The 21,014-nt window shown below is 41.1% G+C and overlaps 1 protein-coding gene across 6 annotated transcripts in view; it reads right to left on the bottom strand.

Annotated features, from left to right (window-relative positions):
* Nucleotides 1-21,014, bottom strand: part of LOC126187571 (major facilitator superfamily domain-containing protein 10) — a 161,665-nt gene that overhangs the window by 84,361 nt on the left and 56,290 nt on the right. For 3 of the 6 annotated variants that reach the window (XM_049928731.1, XM_049928735.1, XM_049928734.1), the window contains exons 2-3: nucleotides 17,096-17,436; nucleotides 14,824-14,927 (exon numbers count right to left, since the gene is read on the bottom strand). In XM_049928731.1, coding sequence (XP_049784688.1) covers nucleotides 14,824-14,927; nucleotides 17,096-17,390 — 399 coding nt within the window. In that variant the 5' untranslated portion in view covers nucleotides 17,391-17,436. The other 3 variants (XM_049928730.1, XM_049928736.1, XM_049928733.1) reach the window with 2 other exon arrangements.

Genomic DNA, 21,014 nt, shown 5'->3' with positions numbered 1-21,014 from the left:
AATGTGTATTAATGGTCCAGTGACAACCCTCAATGGCTTAGACACGTGGAACATCAGCGTCAATGGAGAGTTGTCTGGTGTGGGTTGCTTGGTTCTACAATTATTGGCCCTTATTTCATCAACGGTAGTCTAAATGGCAAAGTGTATGCAAACTTCCTCAGATGAATTCTTCTGCATCTGGATGAAGTGCCGCTAAGAACCAGAATACTTATGTGGTATCAACACGATGGATGTCCAGAACATAATGCCTCACGTGCATGTCGTGTTCTGAACCGATGGTATCGTGCCAGATGGATTGGTCTAGGAGGAACAGTTACTTTGCCTGCCAGGTCTCCCGATTTAAATCTTCTGGAATTTTTTTCTTTGGGGATGCATTAAAGATGTTGTCTACCGCCATATTCCAACAACTCCAGAGGACATGCAGGAATGTATCGTGCCTGCTTGTAATTCTCTTTAGCAGGCAACACTGGAAAAAGTAAATAATTCTTTCAGTCAACAAGTACAACAGGGTCACCACTCTGAAGGAGTGGTACAGGAGAGTCAAAGTCAATTTTGTGTTATGTTTTTTCTTGGTTTTCATTTGTTTTCTGACAACTCCAGCAAATGGACGTTTGTGATCCTGGGCTCAAAGTCAGTGCTGTGATATGTAATTAATAATGTTGTATTTCAGTGTTACATTTTTGAATAGGCCTTTAGGAGAGGAAATAAATTACCTAATAAAAAATACAGGGTGCCATTTAAAAAGAGTCATACTGCTGTTCACATCTTTGTAAAACACAAAGCTGCAATGAAGCCAATCCTGCTGACTGAAGTCCCTGACGGCTAAAGAACATTTGCTTGAAAACTTCTGTAATTTGCATATGGACAAACAGTTATTTAGGGTGGTCAAGATAACCCTCTATAGCCAAGATGATGAGTTGCAGATAGGCACAACAAAAAGACTGTCACAAATTAGCCTTCAGCCAGTGAGGCCTTCACTAAAAGAAAAACCACCCACCCACCCACCCACACACACACACACACACACACACACACACACACACAAAACTGCTGTCTCTCGTAACTGAAGCCACACTGTGGCCAGTAGCACGAGTGCACGATGAGAGAGGCGACTGGGTGGGGGGAGGTATTAGTAGGAGGCTGGGGCAGGGAGAGGGAAGAATGGTATGTTAAGGGTGGGGGACAGTGAAGTGCTGCTGTTGAGCAAGCAGGGACGAGGTGGAGAGAGGGTAGTACAGCTAAGTGCAGTCAGGAGCTTAGTCGGAGGGCATGGGAGAGGTGGGGGGAGGGGGGGAGGACGAAAAAGGAGAGGAAAAAAAAAGGCTGGGTGCAATAGTGGAATGGGGCCGTGTAGTGCTAGAATGGGAACAGAGAAGGGGGCTGGATGGGTGATGACAATGACTAACAAAGGTTGAGGCCAGAAGGCTTACGTGAACATAGGATATATTGCAGGGGAAGTTCCCACACGTGCAATTCAGTTCCTGTAACCCCCTGGCCTCAATCTTCAGAAGTCATTGTCCTAACCCATCCAGCCCCTGCCCTATTCTCATTCCAGCACTACATCGCCCTCATTCCACAGTCACACCCAGTCTTTTTACTTCTCTCCTTTTCTGTTCCTCCTGCCCCCACCTCTCCCCTGCCCACCGTCTAACCTCCCGACTGCACATAGCTGCCCTACCCTCTCTCCACCTGGGCACTCCCCAGCAGCACTTCACTGTCCCCCACCCCTACCCTACTATTCCCCCCCCCTCCCTCCCCAGTGTCCACCTTACCCCCACCCAGTCACCACTCCCATCATACAGTGGTGCTGCTGCTCGCAGTGTGGCTTCAATTTCCAGTTTGTTGTGCCTATCTGCAACTCAGCAGCTCCACTATATGGTGAGTGGCAACTTTCCTTTTCATAATATTGTTACATTTGATCCTAGATTTTCCATTGTTTGACAATAACACTTTCTACTGTTTAATAAAACAAATGATGATTAATGTGAGTATTCACAGTGATTATTATTAAAGAAATCCATTACCTTTAATAGAAAAAATACATTTTCAGTTTTTAAGCCTCTAAAATAATTTGCCATTTTCTGTTTTAACTGGCAGAAAATTTTTTCAGCAATTCTAATACAAAATATTTTTATCCTGTTTTTCAAAATTGTATGTGCAGTCAGGAACGATACACAACTTCTGACGTGTTTTTATTTTGCATTTCCCAAAACTTCAGACAATGAAGTGTGTGGATTTCACTCTTCTGTTGCAGAAACTTTAGTCATTTGGTTGGGACCTTTATCGCAGCAACTAGCTGTGTTTTTGATCTGTGAGTTAGTGTTTTGAGTCATGAGTTCTGTTTCTGCCCAATTTGGGATTCAGTGTCATTTTTATTGTCACTTTTAGAGATTATGATGATGTCCTTATTTATTTTACCATTTATTTATTACCATTGTGCATCTAATATGGAAGATTGTACAAATGGAGGCATGGAGACTGCAACTGCTATGAAATTTTTTAACAAATCAGGACTGGAATGGAGAGCATTTTATACCAAATTCCTTAGGGATGGTGACTCCAAGGCTTACAGAAGTCCGATACAATTCATACCATATGTCAATAAGATAATATCTAGAATGGGAACCTGTCTAAGGAAACTGAAGCAGAATCTAAAGGATAAAATTTTGTCAGCTAGTAAAAACATTAGGGGTCACTTGTCAGACTAAACTGTAAATGGAAATTCAGCAGTACTATGGTATGGCAATAACAGAGTAAATAATCGCAGGAAATAAGGAACGCCCTATGGATAACATATTTACATTAACCATTTACTGACAATAACTCTTCATTTTACTTGTCAGTCCTTGGTCATTGCACACATACGGAAAAGCTCAAGTTACTGGAGTTTCTTATGATAAAAAATCCATCCCAGTGGCTGTTATGGAAGCAATTAACCCATTATACAGGGACTTGGGGCATCCTGACTTTCACAGAAAATATCTTCATGGTTGTAAATACCACAAGTCTTTGATCGCCCATATTTGTTAATTCAGTGACCAGTTTCAGTCATTCTGATCATCTTCAAATATACCAATCTTCATAAAATTAAAAGATTAAGCAAATAATATATATAGCTGTAAGTGGCATAATCACAGAGTAAAATCATGATAAAATGTGACACTCAAAAACCATAATGTCAGGTCGTTACTAGCATAGTATCAGCGTACAGTAACCCAGCAATGATCGAACACTATGGTTCATGGGTGTTTCCCATTTTATCACAGTTTTATTCTATATGATGATGCCATTTATGACTATATATTTTTATTTGCTTACTCTGTTTACTTTACAGAGGCAGATCAATCTGAAGATGGTAACTGAATGAACAAATATCTGTGATTAGAGACTGTTGTGGTATTTACAAAATTTCCTAACACTGGATTGCTTTCACCTACAAAGCGAGTATTTCAAACCTCAAGTTTTCACGGTTAGATCCAGATTCAACAAAACGGGTCATTCAACACCCTCATATGGACTTTTGTGTGTAAGAATGTCTTTGTTGGGATAAAAGATTTGAAATGGGGAGTCAATGATGCTGTTATTTCATTTAGTGTTGGTCATCTAGTTAGATTAAAGGTCATTGTTAGGCTTAGCATAGTTCCTGATGTTATCATCAAAGGTCTTCAGCTTCTGGATAAACTGAGTCAACACGTCTCAGTATGCAGTTGAATCTAATACAAAGAGAGCAAGAGCAGGAAGAAGGAGAAAGAGTCTAGATGAATAACAAGAATCAGAAGAGGAGTCCCCAGATTACTCTGCTGAACTTTGATAAAAACATGAGGTAACTCTAAATTTTCATAATAGATTAGTTTAATCATATTTTCTACGATTTGACATTCAGTAGCCTACTACACTAGACACTCGGTAATCCGGCCCTCAGTAGTCCAGCCTCTCTGTAATTCGGCGCACATCCAAAAACACGTGCACAGTGAATTATCGTGCACAACAATGCTTTATGTACCGTATTTGAAATTTTAGCTTTTTTACAGTTTGGAATCATGTCTTCTAAAAGGAAACACGTTAGGGGAGAGTGGTGAGACTTGATCAGTGGGGAGACTTGTTCCTCCCATTATTTTGGCCATTTTGGGGAATTAAATTTTTTTTGTTGGCATCAGTGTTTCTTGCCATCCACTTTCCATTGTTGTAATTTGCATCTGTGAGTTTAACTGTTGTTGCTGTCCAGTTAGAGGGAAAGAAAGATTTTTCACCGAATTAACTTTTATTTTGGTAAGCGAATCCAATTATTTTTACATATTAATTCAGTAAGAAATAATGCTGGTAACTGTTTCCTATAAAAGTTCATACTTTAAGGCATAAAGTATAACTGAAAATAAATGCTAATTGTAGGTTAGGGGGCATTCAGAAGCAATTTTGTGTACTTGTGTCTTATGGGGAGACTTGATCCTCAAGAACTTGGTGAGACTTGATCCAGGGATCAAGTGTCCCTGTTCTAATGTTTCCCAAAGATTTAATTGTTCTCCTGGTATCACACTATTGTAAGACATACAACACCCAACAAATGATAATATATAGGCATTTTATTGTAATATAATGCATTGAATTATACAATATGGGTGAAAATGAAACTTAGGTCTAATAAATTAAAACAAAAAGTATCGTAATTTTGCTTTATATTGCAGAACTATGGGTCTTACATATAAAAGGAAAGAGGGAGTCAAAGCTAGGAAAAAAATTGACTCTAGAAGTATGGAACTTCCAGTAATGGCGTGCCTTGGGGGAAAAAGTTTCCGAGGAGCATCAAAGGAATTTCAAGTCCCACTAATGACCTTAAAACGCTATGTTAGGAAACAGTTAAGTCAAGATACTAAATTTCTTATTCTTCTACATACAACAAGTCTCAGGTGTTTTCAACTGAGGAAGAAAATTCTTTATGTGAATACTTGAAAACAGCAAGCAAATTACACCATGGCCTGAGTGCAAAAAGTGTGCGTGCATTTGCATATCAATTTTCTTCTGAAAATAAAAAGAAAATTCCTGAAAATTGAAAGAAAGAGGGCAAAGCTGGAAATGACTGGTTCAGAGGTTTCGTGAGAAGGCATCCTGAACTCTCTCTTCGTACACCAGAAGGAACCAGTATAAGCAGAGGAAGCAGCTTTAATAAACACAATGTTAGACAGTTTTTTGATAATCTTCGCCAGATTATCACTAGGGAAGTTCTTGGTCCAAAATCTATTTGGAACATAGACGAAACGGGTCTTACTACAGTCCACAAACCAGGAAAAATAGTGGCTGTAAGAGGAGAGAAACAGGTAGGAAAAGTGACTTCTGCCGAGAGAGGTGAACTTGTGACAGCATGTTGTGCAATAAATGCTATAGGAGGCCACATCCCACCTTTCATGATCTTTCCACGTGTGAACTGGCAGGATAGGATGCTGCATGGAGCTCCTCCTGGAACCAGTGGTTCCACTCATTCCAGCGGTTGGATGACAGCTGATAATTTTGTTTTGTTTTTAAAACATTTTCATAAGTATGTAAAATGCAGTGCTCAACACAAAGCACTTATCATCATGGACAATCATGATAGTCATATTAGTTTGGAATCCTTACATTTTGCAAAAGAAAATGGAATTACTCTTTTGACAATTCCTCCCCATACATCCCACAAAATGCAGCCCCTTGATAGGTCAGTGTATGGTCCACTGAAGGCATATTACAATTCTGCTGCAGGAGACTGGATGACAGCGCATCCATGGAAAACTATCTCTATCTATGATATCTCCGAGATTTTTGGTAGAGCTTTCCCTAAAGCTTTTACACCTAGCAATGTGATTAGTGGTTTTCGGGTTTCAGGCATATGGCCATTTAACTCTGATATATTTACAGATGATGAATTTTTGTCTGTATATACAACAGACCACTTACAATCTGTGGAAGTCTGTGATTCTCCAAAAGAGTTTGTTTCATTATCAACACCTTCATCTTCTGGAATTAGACCTAGCACTATTGGATACAGATCCTTTGAAGATATCAGACCACATCCTAAGGCAGCAGCTCACACTACAACTAGACGAGGAAGGAAACGAGCATGTACCGCAATCCTAACAAACACACCGGTAAAAGATAAACTTGAGGAAGAACTCAGAGCAAGAAAAGCACGAAGATTGAAACATGTGGGAAGACCTAAGAGGCTGAACTTTGAAAACAAGAAACAAACGTATAAGCCAAAAGTAGAAACTTCAGAAAGTGAAGAACTGTCTCCATGTGAGTTTGATAATGAGAGTTTGAGTAACAGTGATTCTGGTGAAATTTTGAATGATGAACCAGGCACTGGAAAATGGATCATTGCTACCTTCCAAACAAAGAAATCTGAAAAACATTATGTGGGAGAGATTGTCAATGTTCCTGATGAAGAGAATTTCACCATAAAATGTGCGAGGAAGATAGAGGGTCAACGGTTCAAGTGGCCAGAAGCTGAAGACATATGTGACATTGAACGGAACCAAATTGTACGAGTCATTCCATCTCCAGCATTTTCTTCAAAGAATGACTGAGTTACCAGTTTCATTTTTAACAGTGTCAAATTTGAGGGCTTTAATATTCAATAATTTGTATGTTTGTCTATAATTTCATCATGTTAAATACTTCAAACACAGGCAGCCGTTATTGATTTTCTCAAGAAGTATACTTGTTTTTTCTTTGTATGAATGTGCTTTATCTCATATATGATCTTGGATACACTAAACATGCTAATTCTAATTTTTTTAAAGTAAATTCAACTATTTAAAATACATATTTGAAAACTAAGTGACTTTTTTATGATCTCGTCACATGTTTTGTAGGCTACAGATCGCACTTCAAGCAATGCCTTTAGAGATCATCAATGAATTTGTTTCTAAAGTTATTATGTGAATTTCTTTTGTTAGTAAACCTCAGTTCATCTTATAAATCTTACAAACAAAACAAAATTTAGTTTGAATAATGAATAAATTGTTTCACTTACCACAACGAAGTGGCGGATCAAGTCTCCCCATAAATGGGATCAAGTGTCCCACATATGGTGAGACTTGATCCATTCTGCATGGCTTTAGTTTTTAATTTTTTATGATGATAGTAAATGGCAAAGGATTGAATTAAAAATAGGGGCAGAAAGAGTTAAAAACTGGCTATTTATTACACATTTTAGTTCTTTTCTGATGTTTATACCTACCGCTTTAAAAAATAAAATGTAAAAAAGGGATCAAGTCTCACCACTCTCCCCTACGCTAGACCTCAAGCAGAAACTCGTAATTTTAGGTAAGTTAAATCAAGGTTCTTCGCAGAAAGCCATTGCTGCTGAGATCAGTGTTGGACGAGCAACTATTTATAACATCAAAAGGAAAGATTATGTTATTCGACAGTACTCAACACAAATGGATAGCAAGTTGGGAAAACGGAAGTTTATGCAAAAGAGTGAGAATGAAGAACTGGACGTAGCTGTTTACAGATCGTTCATACAACAACGCAGTGAAGGAATTCCAGTCAGTGGCCCAATTATAAAGGAAAAAGCAGTTGCATTTAACCAACAACCTGGATGTAGCAACTTGTTTGCAGCAAGCGAAGGTTGGCTATCAAACTGGAAAAAACGAAATGGCATTCGGCAGCCGACAGTCACCAGGGAAAGTCGCTCAGCTAATAAAAAGGATGCTGATAAGTTTGTAAGCAAGATATGGAAGATAATAGAGGAAGAAGATTTAACTGCTGATGTCTTGTATAATGCTGATGCTTCCTTCAAAAACATTAGCTACCAAGAACAAGAAGGAAGCTTGTGGTTATGAACAACAGAAACAGTGTGTAACATTAATGGCATGTTGTCATGCAAATGGGAGTCAAACTACCACTTATGGTGATTGGAAAATCCCAACATCCACATTGTTTTCAACACACTGACATAAAAACCCTACCAGTTCAGTATTGCAAGCAGAAGAAAGTGTGGATGGACAGACAAATATTCTCTTGGTGTTTCCATGAAATGTTTGTACCAGCAGTGAGGAAAGAGCTAGAGAAGAAAAAGCTTCCACTGAAAGCTATCCTTATAAGTGACAATGCTCCCAGTCATCCTTCTAGAGTCTGATGATATACATGGACCAGAGAAGTCTGGAATCAATCAGCCGTCATTATCGACAGTCACTTCTCATCTCCTTGCTGAATGAAAGTGAAAATGACTATTGAGACTATGCTGAAGGCGTGGAAAGCATTTAACATATGTGATGTCATTTTCCAAGCACTCTAAGCATGGGATAAAGTGGAGAGTGCTAACATAATGAAGAGCTGGAGAAAATTGTGGCCATCTATTGATGTCGAGTTGGATCCAGTAGTGAATGACAGTGATGAGCCAGTCAATTCGGAATTATCAGTTACTTTGTACACTGCCATGTTCCACAACCTTCCAGGAGGAGAAGAAATTGATGATGATGATGATGTTACTAAGTGGCTGAATGAGGAAAACTGTGATATGGACTAAATTTTAACAGATGAAGAAATTATCAAAAGTGTACAAAAAGTAGTGATGAAGAAGAGGACACAGGAGGAGAGAGCATGAAGATTTCTCACACTGCTGGTGCTGAAGTGGCCGAGGTCTTCCTGGAGTACATTATGGAACAATTAGATACATGCAGTACCGATGTAATACTTGTAAAGCGGTTGTGTGATAAAGCAGGCCAACATCGCTTATCATCATTGCGACAGTTAAAAAATTAGGGACATGTTTCATAGTGAGCAATACAACTGTTTAATTGTGTACAGTATACACTCAAGGACTAAGTTGTCTTTGAAAATTAATGTATTTTTGGATTTCATAAAGTACATCCCCTATGTTTTAAAATTGAATCCTTCGGTTTAATAAAGTCCAGTACACTATATGTACTATGTTTTCAAAATAAATAAAAAAACAAAATAAATGAATAAAATAAATTTCAGGCACTCAATAATCTGGCACCCATATGTGCCAGGAATAGCCGGATTAGTGAGAATCTAGTGTACATGCAACCTCTATCTCACCAATCACTACACATGACATTCAAATTTTCAGAAATGCTAAAAAACAGTTAGAAGGCACCACTGAACTACAGTAATGGCAAAAATCAGGGAGATTTATATGAAATTTTCTCCTAGTAAAAATTGCTTAGCGGTAAAAAAAAAATCCATAAGTATTATACCGAGAAGAAAGAAACATTGACTCTACTTCATAAAGCTAACAATACATGCTGAAAGCAGCTGCCAAAATTTCAAAGTTCTAGGTGTATTAGTTCCTGAGAAGACGATACACAAAGTTTGCAAATTTAACACTGGCAAGATGGGCAGTCTCACTCCCCTTAATAGCCTAAATAGCGGTGTCAACATTGACCCTGCACACTAATTTGATGTTTATTTCTAGCTTTTCCCCTGTGTGGTCTGCAGTCAATATTAATACTGACATCAAAGTGTATATTGCACACTGAAATGTAGTTGGTATTAACTTCTTCACCAACTGAAAATTAAACAGCTATATGTCAGTCCCAATTGACAAAGAGAAGATAGCTAAAAACAGGTACATGGAAAAAGGGCTAAAAAAGACACGATACGGAAATGGACATGCAAAACTAAAATTAAATGGCCTTCACCATATTGCTTCGGCAGATAAAAAGTAAAATGCGGTTGACAGCCCCGTGCGTCATTCGCTAAAACGGCTGATAAATCAAATGGCAAACCCAAGCTGGAATGCAAAAAAAAAGGGCAGTCCACCAGGAAGTGGCAGACAGTCAAAATTTGGGTGCAATATGTACAAAGTGGTGGGGTAGTGCCACTTAGCCAACAACAATGGCTAAAAAGGCAGTGCCCAATACGCAGCCGACTTAAAACAATCTCCTCGCAGCAGAAGGGCCAAGAGGAGATCATCCAAGGTGCTGGAAAGGCTTAATAAGCCGAAGCTTATTCCCGTGAACGGAGGACCATCGGCTTTGCCAAAAGGGCACCAGCTCCTGACAGACAGCAATGCAGAGATCATTGGAGGGAATATAGGTATGCATGGGCTGAAGTACGAGTACTGCAGCCTTGGCAGCAGCATCAGTAGCCTCATTTCCTGGCAGCCCAACATGACCAGGAACCCACAAAAACACGACACTGGCTCCACCAAGAGTGAACAAGTGACATTTTTCCTGGACCCACTACACTAAGGGATTTGCAGTGTAGAGCACACAGTCTTTGAAGGGCACTGAGTGAGTCTGAGCAGAGGACACAATTGAAAAGCCTGTGTTGCCGAATGTACTCCGTGGCCTGATGCACAGTGAAGAGCTCGGTTGTAAATACTGAGGTATATGCCGGAAGCCAGTACCGAAAGACATGGGTTCCAATGAGGAATGCACACCCGACCCCACAGTCAGTCCGAGAGCTATCAGTGTATACAAAGGTAGTATTGCGAAGTTCCATGTGAAGGTTGTGAAACTGAAGGCAATAGACCGAGGCTGGAGTAGTGTCCTTAGGAAGCGAATGAATGTCTAGGTTAACATAGGCCGCTTCACGAAGACAAGGTGGTGAAGGGTTCGCACCCACCGGGAAGACACAGGTAGTGTGATGTTAAGCTGCCATAAGAAGTGCTGAAAGCGGACTCCAGAGGTAATAGAGAAGAGGGACGAGCCCCATACTCACGATCAAAGGAATCATCAAAGGAGGAGGCATAGGATGGGTGGTCATGTATGGCAGACAAATGGCATGCATACCTTCTGAAGAGAAAGTCACGGTGGTAGGGCAGTTGTAGTTCAGCAGCTTCAGCAAACACACTCTCAACCAGGCTAGAGTAAAAGGCACCCATGGCCAAATAGATGCCACGATGGTGGATAGTGTTGAGATGACATAAGAGGGACGGGCGTGCAGATGCATAAACAAAGCCCCCATGATCGCATTTCGAATGGACAAGGGACCAGTACAAACGGAGGAAGGTGGTTCGATCGACACCCCAGGAAGTACCATTGAGGACACATAGGACATTGAGACTGTAGCCACCACATCAGCTGGGCATGAATCATACGTTCCATCACCTTGCAGACGCAGCTGCTAAGAGAGATGGGGCGGTAGCTAAAAGGAATGTTTTTGTCTTTACCGGGATTAGGTATGGGTATGACGGTGGATCCATGCCAGCGTCCAGGAAATGTGCACTCTGCCCAGATGTGGTTGTACCTGTTAAGCAGAAAGTGTGCTTGCCCACAAGAGAAAGGTGCTGCAACACCTGAATATGGATGGCATCTGGGCCTGGGGCAGAGGACCGGGATGAACTGAGAGCACTCACGATTCAGAGAAGAGAAGGGGATTGCCCGAGCCTCCTCCACTTGTTTCCGATGGAGAAAGGCAGGGTGACAGTGGGAAGAGCTCAAAACTTCCACAAAATGGCAGCCCAATGTGTCAGAAATAGCAATAGGGTCCACAATGGTATCGTCAGGTTGGAAATTTGGGAATGGATCTTTGCTACAGAGAGCCATCGGAAGATGGCCCACACGACAGAGGAAGTTGTGGAACTGTTAAAAGAACTAGTGAATGAAATCTGGCTAGCTCTTTTGCTATCCTGAAGAGTGCAACAACACTTTGCAAGCATCTGTTTATAATGAATGCAGTTTGGCTGCGTAGGGTGGCAGTTAAAAACGCAGAGAGCACATCTCTGTGCGCAAATTGCGCCGTGGCATTCCTCAGTCCACCAATGAACTGGGACACAATGTGGTGAAGAGGAAGTGCGGGGGATGGAATGTTCTTCAGCAGTAAGGATAAAGTTTTTGAGATATTCTACCTGGTCATCGCAACTGGGGAAATCTTGTTCTTCGAAGGTCGCCAGGGAGAAGTGAAGCTGCCAGTCAGCCTTCAGAAGCTGTCACTTAGGTGTTCACGAGGATGGGGTAGGAGTCAGCAAACTGATAGCACACGGGAAATGGTCGCTGGAGTAGGTGTCAGGAAGAATGGACCACTCAAGATGAGGGGTAAGCCGGGCAGGGCACAAGGAGAGGTCCAAATGGGAATAGGTGTGCGAGGAGTTGGAAAGGAAAGTGGGTGCTCCAGTGTTAAGGCAGAAGAGGTTAAGAAGGTCAGCCAAGGAGCACCTCTCTGGCAGGTCCTGCGAGAATTCTAAAGGGGATGATGTGCATTAAAGTCACCGAGTAGCAAAAAAGGGTGGAGGTAACTGTCCAATAAGTTGAAGGAAGTCTGCCCTGGTGACAGCAAATGATGGAGGGACGAATATGGTAGAGGGGGAAAAAGTCAGGTGGGGAAGCAAAAGGCGAACTACAACAGCCTGAAGATTGGTAGTCATCCCGTATGAGCACCATGACACTACCATGAGATGGAACCCCGACCTCAGGGGGAAGATCACAACGAATCAGTAAGAAATGTGAAAGCTCGAAGCAGTCGTAAGGGAGTTATTTCATTTCCTGAAGGCAGAGTACAAGGAGACCCTGCGACACTAAAAGCAACAGTAAATCCTCTTTATGGGACTGAAGGCCACGAACATTCCATTGGAATGATGATGAAGAGATGTAGGGGTGTCACCTCGGCTGCTGCCAAGTGACAGCTGGAGAAGAGGCAATGCTACAGGACACGGAAGCAGGAGGATCCTGCTCCATGGGGTCCATAGAAGCATTAGCTTGCTTGTGCAGTCGGTCTGTGGAGTCCAACACTGAGAAACGGTTGTTGGAGCACTCCAGTGACATGGAGTTTGGCCAGGCTAAGGTACCACATAGCGACACCATCGAAGAGGATCTTCGAGGTGACAAAGGAGAAGACCATTTGCCTTTGGTGGACTTCTTCGAGCCTTTCCGGTTGGATGGAGACTGGGAGGTTATTTGCTTGGAGGGACGGAGGAAGTCTTCACAGAAATACTCCTTTTGTTCTTTCCGGCCTACATGTTGTGCAGCTGGTGGCTTCATCCCTTGAGGCGAGTGTTTGACAGCTTGTTGCACAGCTGGACGGGGGGATGGTGATGCTACCTTGACACTAGGTGATTTCACAACCTCAGAGCTGAATCTGAGGTCTCATGTCTGCGTGGCCACGTCCTTCATCGAGCGAGGGGTAACAAGAACTGAACTATAGGTACCAGACGGGAGAAACCAGGGTTTGGAACTAGCCAGTACACCTTTTCCTTTACCCTAACCTCTTGAACAGCTCGCTGATCAAGATACATTGGACAATTCCAAGAGGTAGCGGCATGGCTGCTACTGCAGTTGATACAGTGGGGAAAAGGAGGTGGACAATCACCCTCGTGCATATCCCTACCACAGGGAGACGTGGCTGGGTGTTGACAAGACATTCTAGTATGATTGAAATGATGACACTGATAGCAGCGCATCGGGTTCGGAATGTACGACTGAACAGTGATAATTTCATAGCGTAATCTGAGCTTAGACGGAAGCACCACTCTATCAAAAGTGAGAAAGAGCGTGCGGGTGGGCACTCAGGAGGAATCTACCTTTTTCATTACACGATGGACGGCAATGACACGCTGATCAGAGAAGTAAGATTGTATTTCAGTCTCAGATCGTTGAGAAGCCTGGTGTAAATTACACCACAGGAAGAATTCAAGGTTCTATGGGCCTCAACATGAACAGGGTAACCGCAGAGAAGCGAAGCAGCAAGCAGCAGTTGTGCTTGAGAATCAGCAGTGGTCTCCAACAGAAAAGTGACAATCCGTGAACAAGAGCTGGATTTCACAGGGCCAGCAATCTCATCTACACCTTCGTGAATAATAAATGGATTTACCATGGCGAATGTGGTGCAGCGGGAAGGGTCTCTGAATCGTTAGGCTCATTATGTTTGTGTTTTATAGATGTTGAGTGAGAGGATGATTGACTCATTGTGAGGAAATCCCCATATGATTGCCAGCGTTTCCGATGGCACACTCCTTCCAACTGGGGGCTCCCTTCACAAGGGACGCACCCGCCTTAAGTGATTGTTCACATTCAGGTCACACCTCCCAAACACCTGACAGGGGGACCAACTGGCAACTTGGGAAGGTTACAGCTCAGGCAATCACCCCTCCCTGGGCCAGACCTGTATCAGGGGGCATGTGCGAACCCTCTCTCTTGACTGGGGCTGGGAATTAAGCGTTACCCTGTCACCTGTTACGCATCAGACATGTGGGCCGGCCTTCAGGAGTGCACAGGGAGGGGGGGGGGGGCGGAGAGGGGGGGGGGGAATGGAGGAAGGAGAGGAGAAGAGAAAAAAGAAAGGATAAGGGAGTGAAAAACAAAGGTGAGACTGTTCGCTCGTCAGCGACAGAATGCAGAACATTCCAAATAATAAACCAGACATGTTCCCCAAGGGAAGGGAAAAAGAATAACAAGAGTATAGACATGCAGCACAGAAAGGAAAAAATGCTACACAGTCTGGGGCCCCGTGGTAGCCAAGCACAAACCCACTAAAGAGTGGTGAGCCCCAGGGGGGATGTGTACCTTTGTCAAATGTTTTTGTATAGCCATTTTAGGATGAGGACAAGATTTGTGCCTCAAAACACTGTTGCTTCAGTCAATATACATGCCCTTTTCATATTTTTTGAAATAGGCATGGTCAATAAACAGCCAATATTGCTTTAAATTGAGTATGAAGCAATTCCAAAGAATGTGTGTTTGATTATACAACTAACTTAGGATATTCAACATACCATTACAATTAAGTGAAAAGTAGCTATGAGTGCTTTATAATACAAACATTTCATATTTGATAGCAAGCCCAAAAATAATAAAAGGTAACAAAATGGTTATGTTGACTAATAGTGCAATTTTTTCCAGTTTCTTAAAGAATTGAAGTTTTAATGACATTGTGATTACTTACAAGGCAGACAAGCATTACTGGCTTACGGCCATAAACATCAGATACTCCACCAACAAGTGGAGATGCTAGGAACTGGAGGAATGAATACATTGAACCTAAAAATCCTGGAACACACAAAATAAAATATTGTAGATAATATTTGTTTGCAGCATTAACATATTTACAACACTCAATAAATCTTTTCTTTTTAAGCATTCAGCTAACTCTGCTGAAGAAATTATTTTCTGTGGGCTAATTTGAATGTGAAAGCAAAGTAAAGCTTAGGGGCTATCACAACAATATGTTAGCAATCAGTCTCAGTGTTTTGCTGATGGAGAAGAGGTAGCCTACCTGAATGAGTCTCAGGCCAGCCAAATGTGTAATTACTTCATGGTGGTATGGAGTCTTTGTCATGTTATGTTTGTAGACAATGTGACTCATTACTTGGTGGCACTCTTATGTTGGATATTTATCTTTCAACACTATTTTTTTGCTCTTTTAGTGAGTCATCTGATGTTGTTTCGGAGTTTTTCTTGTTAGTGTTTGGTAATTGTGTTTGACTGTGGCTGGCAGGTTTTGGTGATATTGGTTTTCTTTTGCTGGTTAGGTTACACTTTTGACATTAGTTATGTGACTGAATTTTGGTTTGTTGTACTGTGGACTTTGTTTTAAACTGATACAGTAAGTAAAGGTTTGGATAATGAAAAGCAAAGTTGCTACTCATCATATAGTGGAGATGCTGAGTCGCAGACATGCACAACAAGAAGACTGTCACAAATTAAGCTTTCGGCCAATAAGACCATAAAAAATAGCAGAGAGAGAGAGAGAGAGAGAGAGAGAGAGAGAGAGAGAGAGAGAGAGAGAGAGAGAGAGAGAGAGGGGGTGGGGGGGATGATTCTCAGTGCTGAGGTCTTCATTTGAGCTATGTAAGTTGAGCAAAATTCACAATAGGCCCTACCAATATAGATGAATAACTGACTTGAGTGTCAAAGAGGAAACTTGACAGCATAACATTAAAAATGAATGAAGTTTTCCTAGCTTAAAAGACTAGCCTTAAGCTGTTTCAGCCCCCCACATAAGTACTGTAACAAAACAACTAAGTAACTGTAGCAACCCATAGCTATGTACCTGGGTAATACACATTCACAAGCCAATCGTATCATCTCATGGTGGAGGGAAGATGGTAGACCAGCAAGAAGAACCATTCAATACTGACAGTTACTAGTGATCAGTAAATGATTCTTGTTAATAAAGCTAGATCAGAGGTACTCTTTATAACAGTTGCCTCCCTCTGTTATTCTCTTCTTCATTTTGCCCGCAACCGTCACAGAGTTTCCTTTATTGTGAAAACTACAGAACTGAATACCAGCTAGAGTTGCTCACAGTTCTACAAATTACAGTAATCTGAGTCGGATAGGAAGAGAAAAATGCTTCTACTTCTATTAAATAACTTTGTGATTGCTATTTGAATGAGTCAAGTGGCAGTTGTCACCCCATATTAGATTTTTCTTCAGTGCCACAAGCTTTTTTTTTTTTTTTTTTTACTGTACATGCAAAACTCTGTTAAGGGTGTCCAGCTGCATGCCGGCAACAATGCTCCCACCTACTGCAGCTTGTCAGTCACAGTATTCTTTTATTTAAGCTATAATACATAAAATAATTCCACATCATGAGATCCAATGTGTATATATAACTTCTGTTAGTGGTACAAATGCCATAAAATGTGTGGGGTATAATGTGCTGCCATTAGTAAGCATATTTGCTTTGCACTCACTGTCTTGCAACATTCGAGCTGAATATTCAATTCTACAGACGCACTAATGGCTCTGTTCTGTCCATGGTATCCACAGTTCAAAATTCGTTAAACGTAGTGAGTGCTTTCCTCATACCATTGCTGACATGGAATTTCGTAGGCCAGTATTTTTTTAATTCATTTTCAATCAATGAAGTAGGGTAATACTTTAAATACAATCTAAGAACTGCATGTCTTTACTTTCCTCTAACAAAACTTACAGTACAGAAATTCTATCCTGGGTGAAATAATCCAAGTTAACTTTCAACAGTGTTCATGTACATGCAAAATTATTGACTTTCTTGGAGGCTGTGTAAGGTCGCAAGTACATTGAGCTTAACTCGAAGAACAAAGTTGACAAGAACAGATAGTTGACACACAAGGCTTTTTGTGCAACACAGTGTGCACATTTTAATGACCAAAACGTGTCCATACACATTAGAATCATATGGTATGATACAGGTACTATTATCGTAAAACAAGAAAGAGTATAGTACTTACCACCAAATAAGACAGAGTTAAATCTGTCTGGAGCACCCACAATCTGTTGAAAGTAACGTACTTTACTGAGTAGCCAAGGATACAACCCATCAGGCTTGTCATTTTGTCGATAATGATCAAGTAGTGATGGTAACAGTGGGAGTATCATTGTAAAAGCTAATAAATCAAGAAGCAGAGACACAAAAATAATATAAACGGATGGGTGGGATTTTAAACTGGTGGCAGCCAATGAAGTACTTTTAACTTCTTCAGAGTTTACAGATTTTTCATGTTTTGTCCTTTCCCTCATCTCCATCGTGAGGCAGGTGGGAAAGCAGTTTTCTGCACCTCTTTAACGAAACCTGGAACAATTTCAATGTTGATTAGCTCTGTTTTGTGATTAACTATGCTGAACTATAGTTAGTTATGCATATCTCCTTGTTACGTGCACCATATTTGTGTGAGTAGGCTCTACATTTGCAGTAATTTATAACTGACTAATGAAATTAAACTATACTAATACATGACTGTACTAACAGTAGACTTACAGGCCTCCACTCTAATAACAAAAATGTATCTAATAGCATACTAGTATAACGCTTATAGAGTTTGAACATGAACAGATACATGAAAATATTCACCATATATTGAAGCATTTTAAGGTCCACTGAAAAACACTGGCTTTCTGGGGTCGTTAGGTAATTTTTCCGAGGAGTGTAAGACGCAAACAAAAAAATATATAAATTTATATATTCGATCGGTCACCACGTCTTTACATGAATAAAACAACTGTAATAAAGCTGGATCTGTCTGAATGTTCAAGTCAGGTGGAATACGTAACTTAACACGTCTATGTGTGTGGATAGCTGCAAGAGCAATAAATCACTTCAGTGCAATACTTACAAACGTGAATGTTTAAGAGGAAGCGCTGTGGGTTCCACAAAACTACTGCCGAAAACTAAAACCGGTTTCTGCACCTATGACTCACTAAAACATGATTTCTCCGGATTCACTACTTGTTGAAAAAGATATCTATAACGCCGATTGTGCACGAATACACACACTTCAGGCACTTCGCTTACTGTCACGTTAAAACATTTTTGAACTACCACACAAACCATCACCAAACTGTCTTGACACGATGAGACACGTACTGAGCATGAATATAGGACACCCCCACTCTCCATCTGACAATCATTTTCTCCGCTATCACCCGCATTCACTTCTCCACTTTCTACACCACGCCCACCACCTACCTTTCCCCTGCACTTTCTTAAAATGCCGCTAACCATAGATATACATACTCTATACCCGTATCCACAGATCATATTAATTCCAGAGATGTAACAATGCAGAAAACAAATCGTGCTCCGCAGATTATACTCGGCACCAATGATCTCAATTCTTGGTACTCAGCAGTCAGCGGCCAGCGCTACATATCCGTAAAGGGAAGGGCCAGAAGCGTATACAACATGCACCCGGTGGCTTTGGGAAAAACTTTTTTTCAAGCAAAACCAGGTTACCGAAGGATCATAACAAACATCGGTTCTCTAGGGAGAAACATAATTAGAATGGACCTATATTCCGCACAAGCTGCAAACAGTTTAATAGAATCGTCGCTGTTTCGTAGTAAACAGTTACTAGTGTACATTACAGATCACAGGTTAAACCGGCGCGGTGTAATCCTTAATGCCGATCTGAACATTACGGACGAAGAACTATTTCAAGCCATAGAATCACCAACAAAAGTTCTCAGCATCAGAAGGATGACTAACCGTGTTCTCAAAAATGGTTCAAATGGCTCTGAGCACTATGGGACTCAACATCTTAGGTCATAAGTCCCCTAGAACTTAGAACTACTTAAACCTAACTAACCTAAGGACATCACACACACCCATGCCCGAGGCAGGATTCGAACCTGCGACCGTAGCAGTCCCGCGGTTCCGGACTGCATAACCGTGTTCTAAACGGGAATTCTTTGTCATCTTTCTCGTACAAAACGTGTTTTGAGCGTTTGGTATCGAACTCACTGCACGGCTCCTATCTCACGCATCCGGATAAATGTTCAATAAGAGTCGTAATCTATGAACTTGTTTCATCATCTACTGTAATGCATCTGTCACTGAGTGTGGATCTACACATATGAATGCCTATTTACAGCATTCCTATTAGTGTCAGTTACAAACAGAGTGGTGGCTAGTAGTCATTATTTTTCCGCTAGTATTACGTTTACCACCTTCACTTTTTTGTGACAATAGGTAGTAGTGACAGTGACTAGTGTGCTCCACCTTCGTTGTTCTGATAACATAGTTTTCCTCTAGTGCACATAAACTTAAGCAACCAAAGAGATGTTCAGATATAGTAAGTTTGAAGGGAGTATTGAAAAATATACAATAAGTTAAAACCAATATAAAAACGGATGACATCAGAATTGATCAGTTGAAATAATTTTGTTATGTCAGAAGTATAATCACAGCTGATACTAAATGCTTAGTGGAAGGGAAGAGAAGGACTGCTTGGCAAAACAGACATTTAAAACTGAGAAAAGCCTTTTAAACAGCAAATATATGAATACAAATGCCAGCAAGTCCCTTGTAAAATCAATTGTGGGAAGTACACTGTTCTATCAAAGTGGAAGATAGACTCTGGGTAAACTGAAAAGGAATCGACTTGAAGTTGCTGAAATGTGGATATGACAAAAAATGAGAAGAACAAGCTGGAAAGACAGAAAAACAAACGTGGAGGACAAATAATAAAAGGACTTGAAATGAAAAAAAAGCACAATACGGTACTTGTACTTTCATTATTAAAATTCAAGAAGGAAAGTGTTGAGAAAGGAAGGAAGAGGACAATCTAGGAGGCAGTAACTGGAACACATTGTGAGGAGCATAGACTGAGACAGTTAGTTGACTCTTGAGATAAACAGGCAATGACAGAAGAGAGTAATTGCATCAACAAAGAAACTGGTAAAGACATGCGTATTCAAATACGGAGAGATGTAAACAGGTAGAATATGGCACAGCATTTGGCAACACTTATGTAAGATAAGTATCTGGCACAGTTATTAGACCAGCTACTGCTGCTACAATGACAGGTTATCAAGATTTAAGTGAGTTTGAACGTGGCGTTATAGTCGGCACACGAGTGATGCTCCAAGGTAGTGATGAAGTGAGGATTTTCCCATATGACAACTTCACGAGTGTACTGTGAATATCAGGAATCCAGTAAAACATCAAATCTCCAACATTGCTGCGACCAGAAAAAGATCCTGCAAGAATGGGACCAACAACAACTGAAGAGAATTGTTCATCATGACACATGTGCAACCCTTCTGCAAATTGCTGCATATTTCATTGATGGGCCATCAAGTATCAGTGTGTGAAACGTTCAACGAAACATCATTAATGTGGACTTTTGGAGCCAAAGGCCCACTTGTGTACCCTTGATGACTGCACGACACAAAGCTTTACACGCTGCCTGGGTCTGTCAACATCAACATTGGACTGTTGATGATTGGAAACATGTCACCTGATCAGACAAATCTCGTTTTAAATTGTATTGAGCAGAAGGGTGTGTAAGTGTATGGAGACAACCCCATGAATCCATGGACCCTGCGTGTCAAGAGGGGACTGTTCAAGCTGGTGGAGGCTTTAAAATGGTGCAGGGCATGTGCAGTTGGAGTGATATGGGAACCCTGATAAATCTAGATACGATCTGACAGGTAAATAAGCATCCTGTCTGTTCACCTGCATCCATTCATGTCCATTGTGCATTCCAGGGGACTTGGGCAATTCCAGCAGGACAATGCGACACCCCACGCATGCAGAACTGCTGCAGCAGTGTGGCTGCAGGAACACTCTTCTGAGTTTAAACACTTCCGCTGCCCACAAAACTCACCAGACATGAACATTATTGGGCATACCTGGGATGCCTTACAATG

This window comes from Schistocerca cancellata, chromosome 5 (assembly GCF_023864275.1).
Source record: "Schistocerca cancellata isolate TAMUIC-IGC-003103 chromosome 5, iqSchCanc2.1, whole genome shotgun sequence".
Lineage (NCBI taxonomy): Eukaryota > Metazoa > Arthropoda > Insecta > Orthoptera > Acrididae > Schistocerca > Schistocerca cancellata.
The sequence above is the reverse complement of the archived record's forward strand: the minus strand, read 5'-3'. Positions and strand labels throughout refer to the sequence as shown.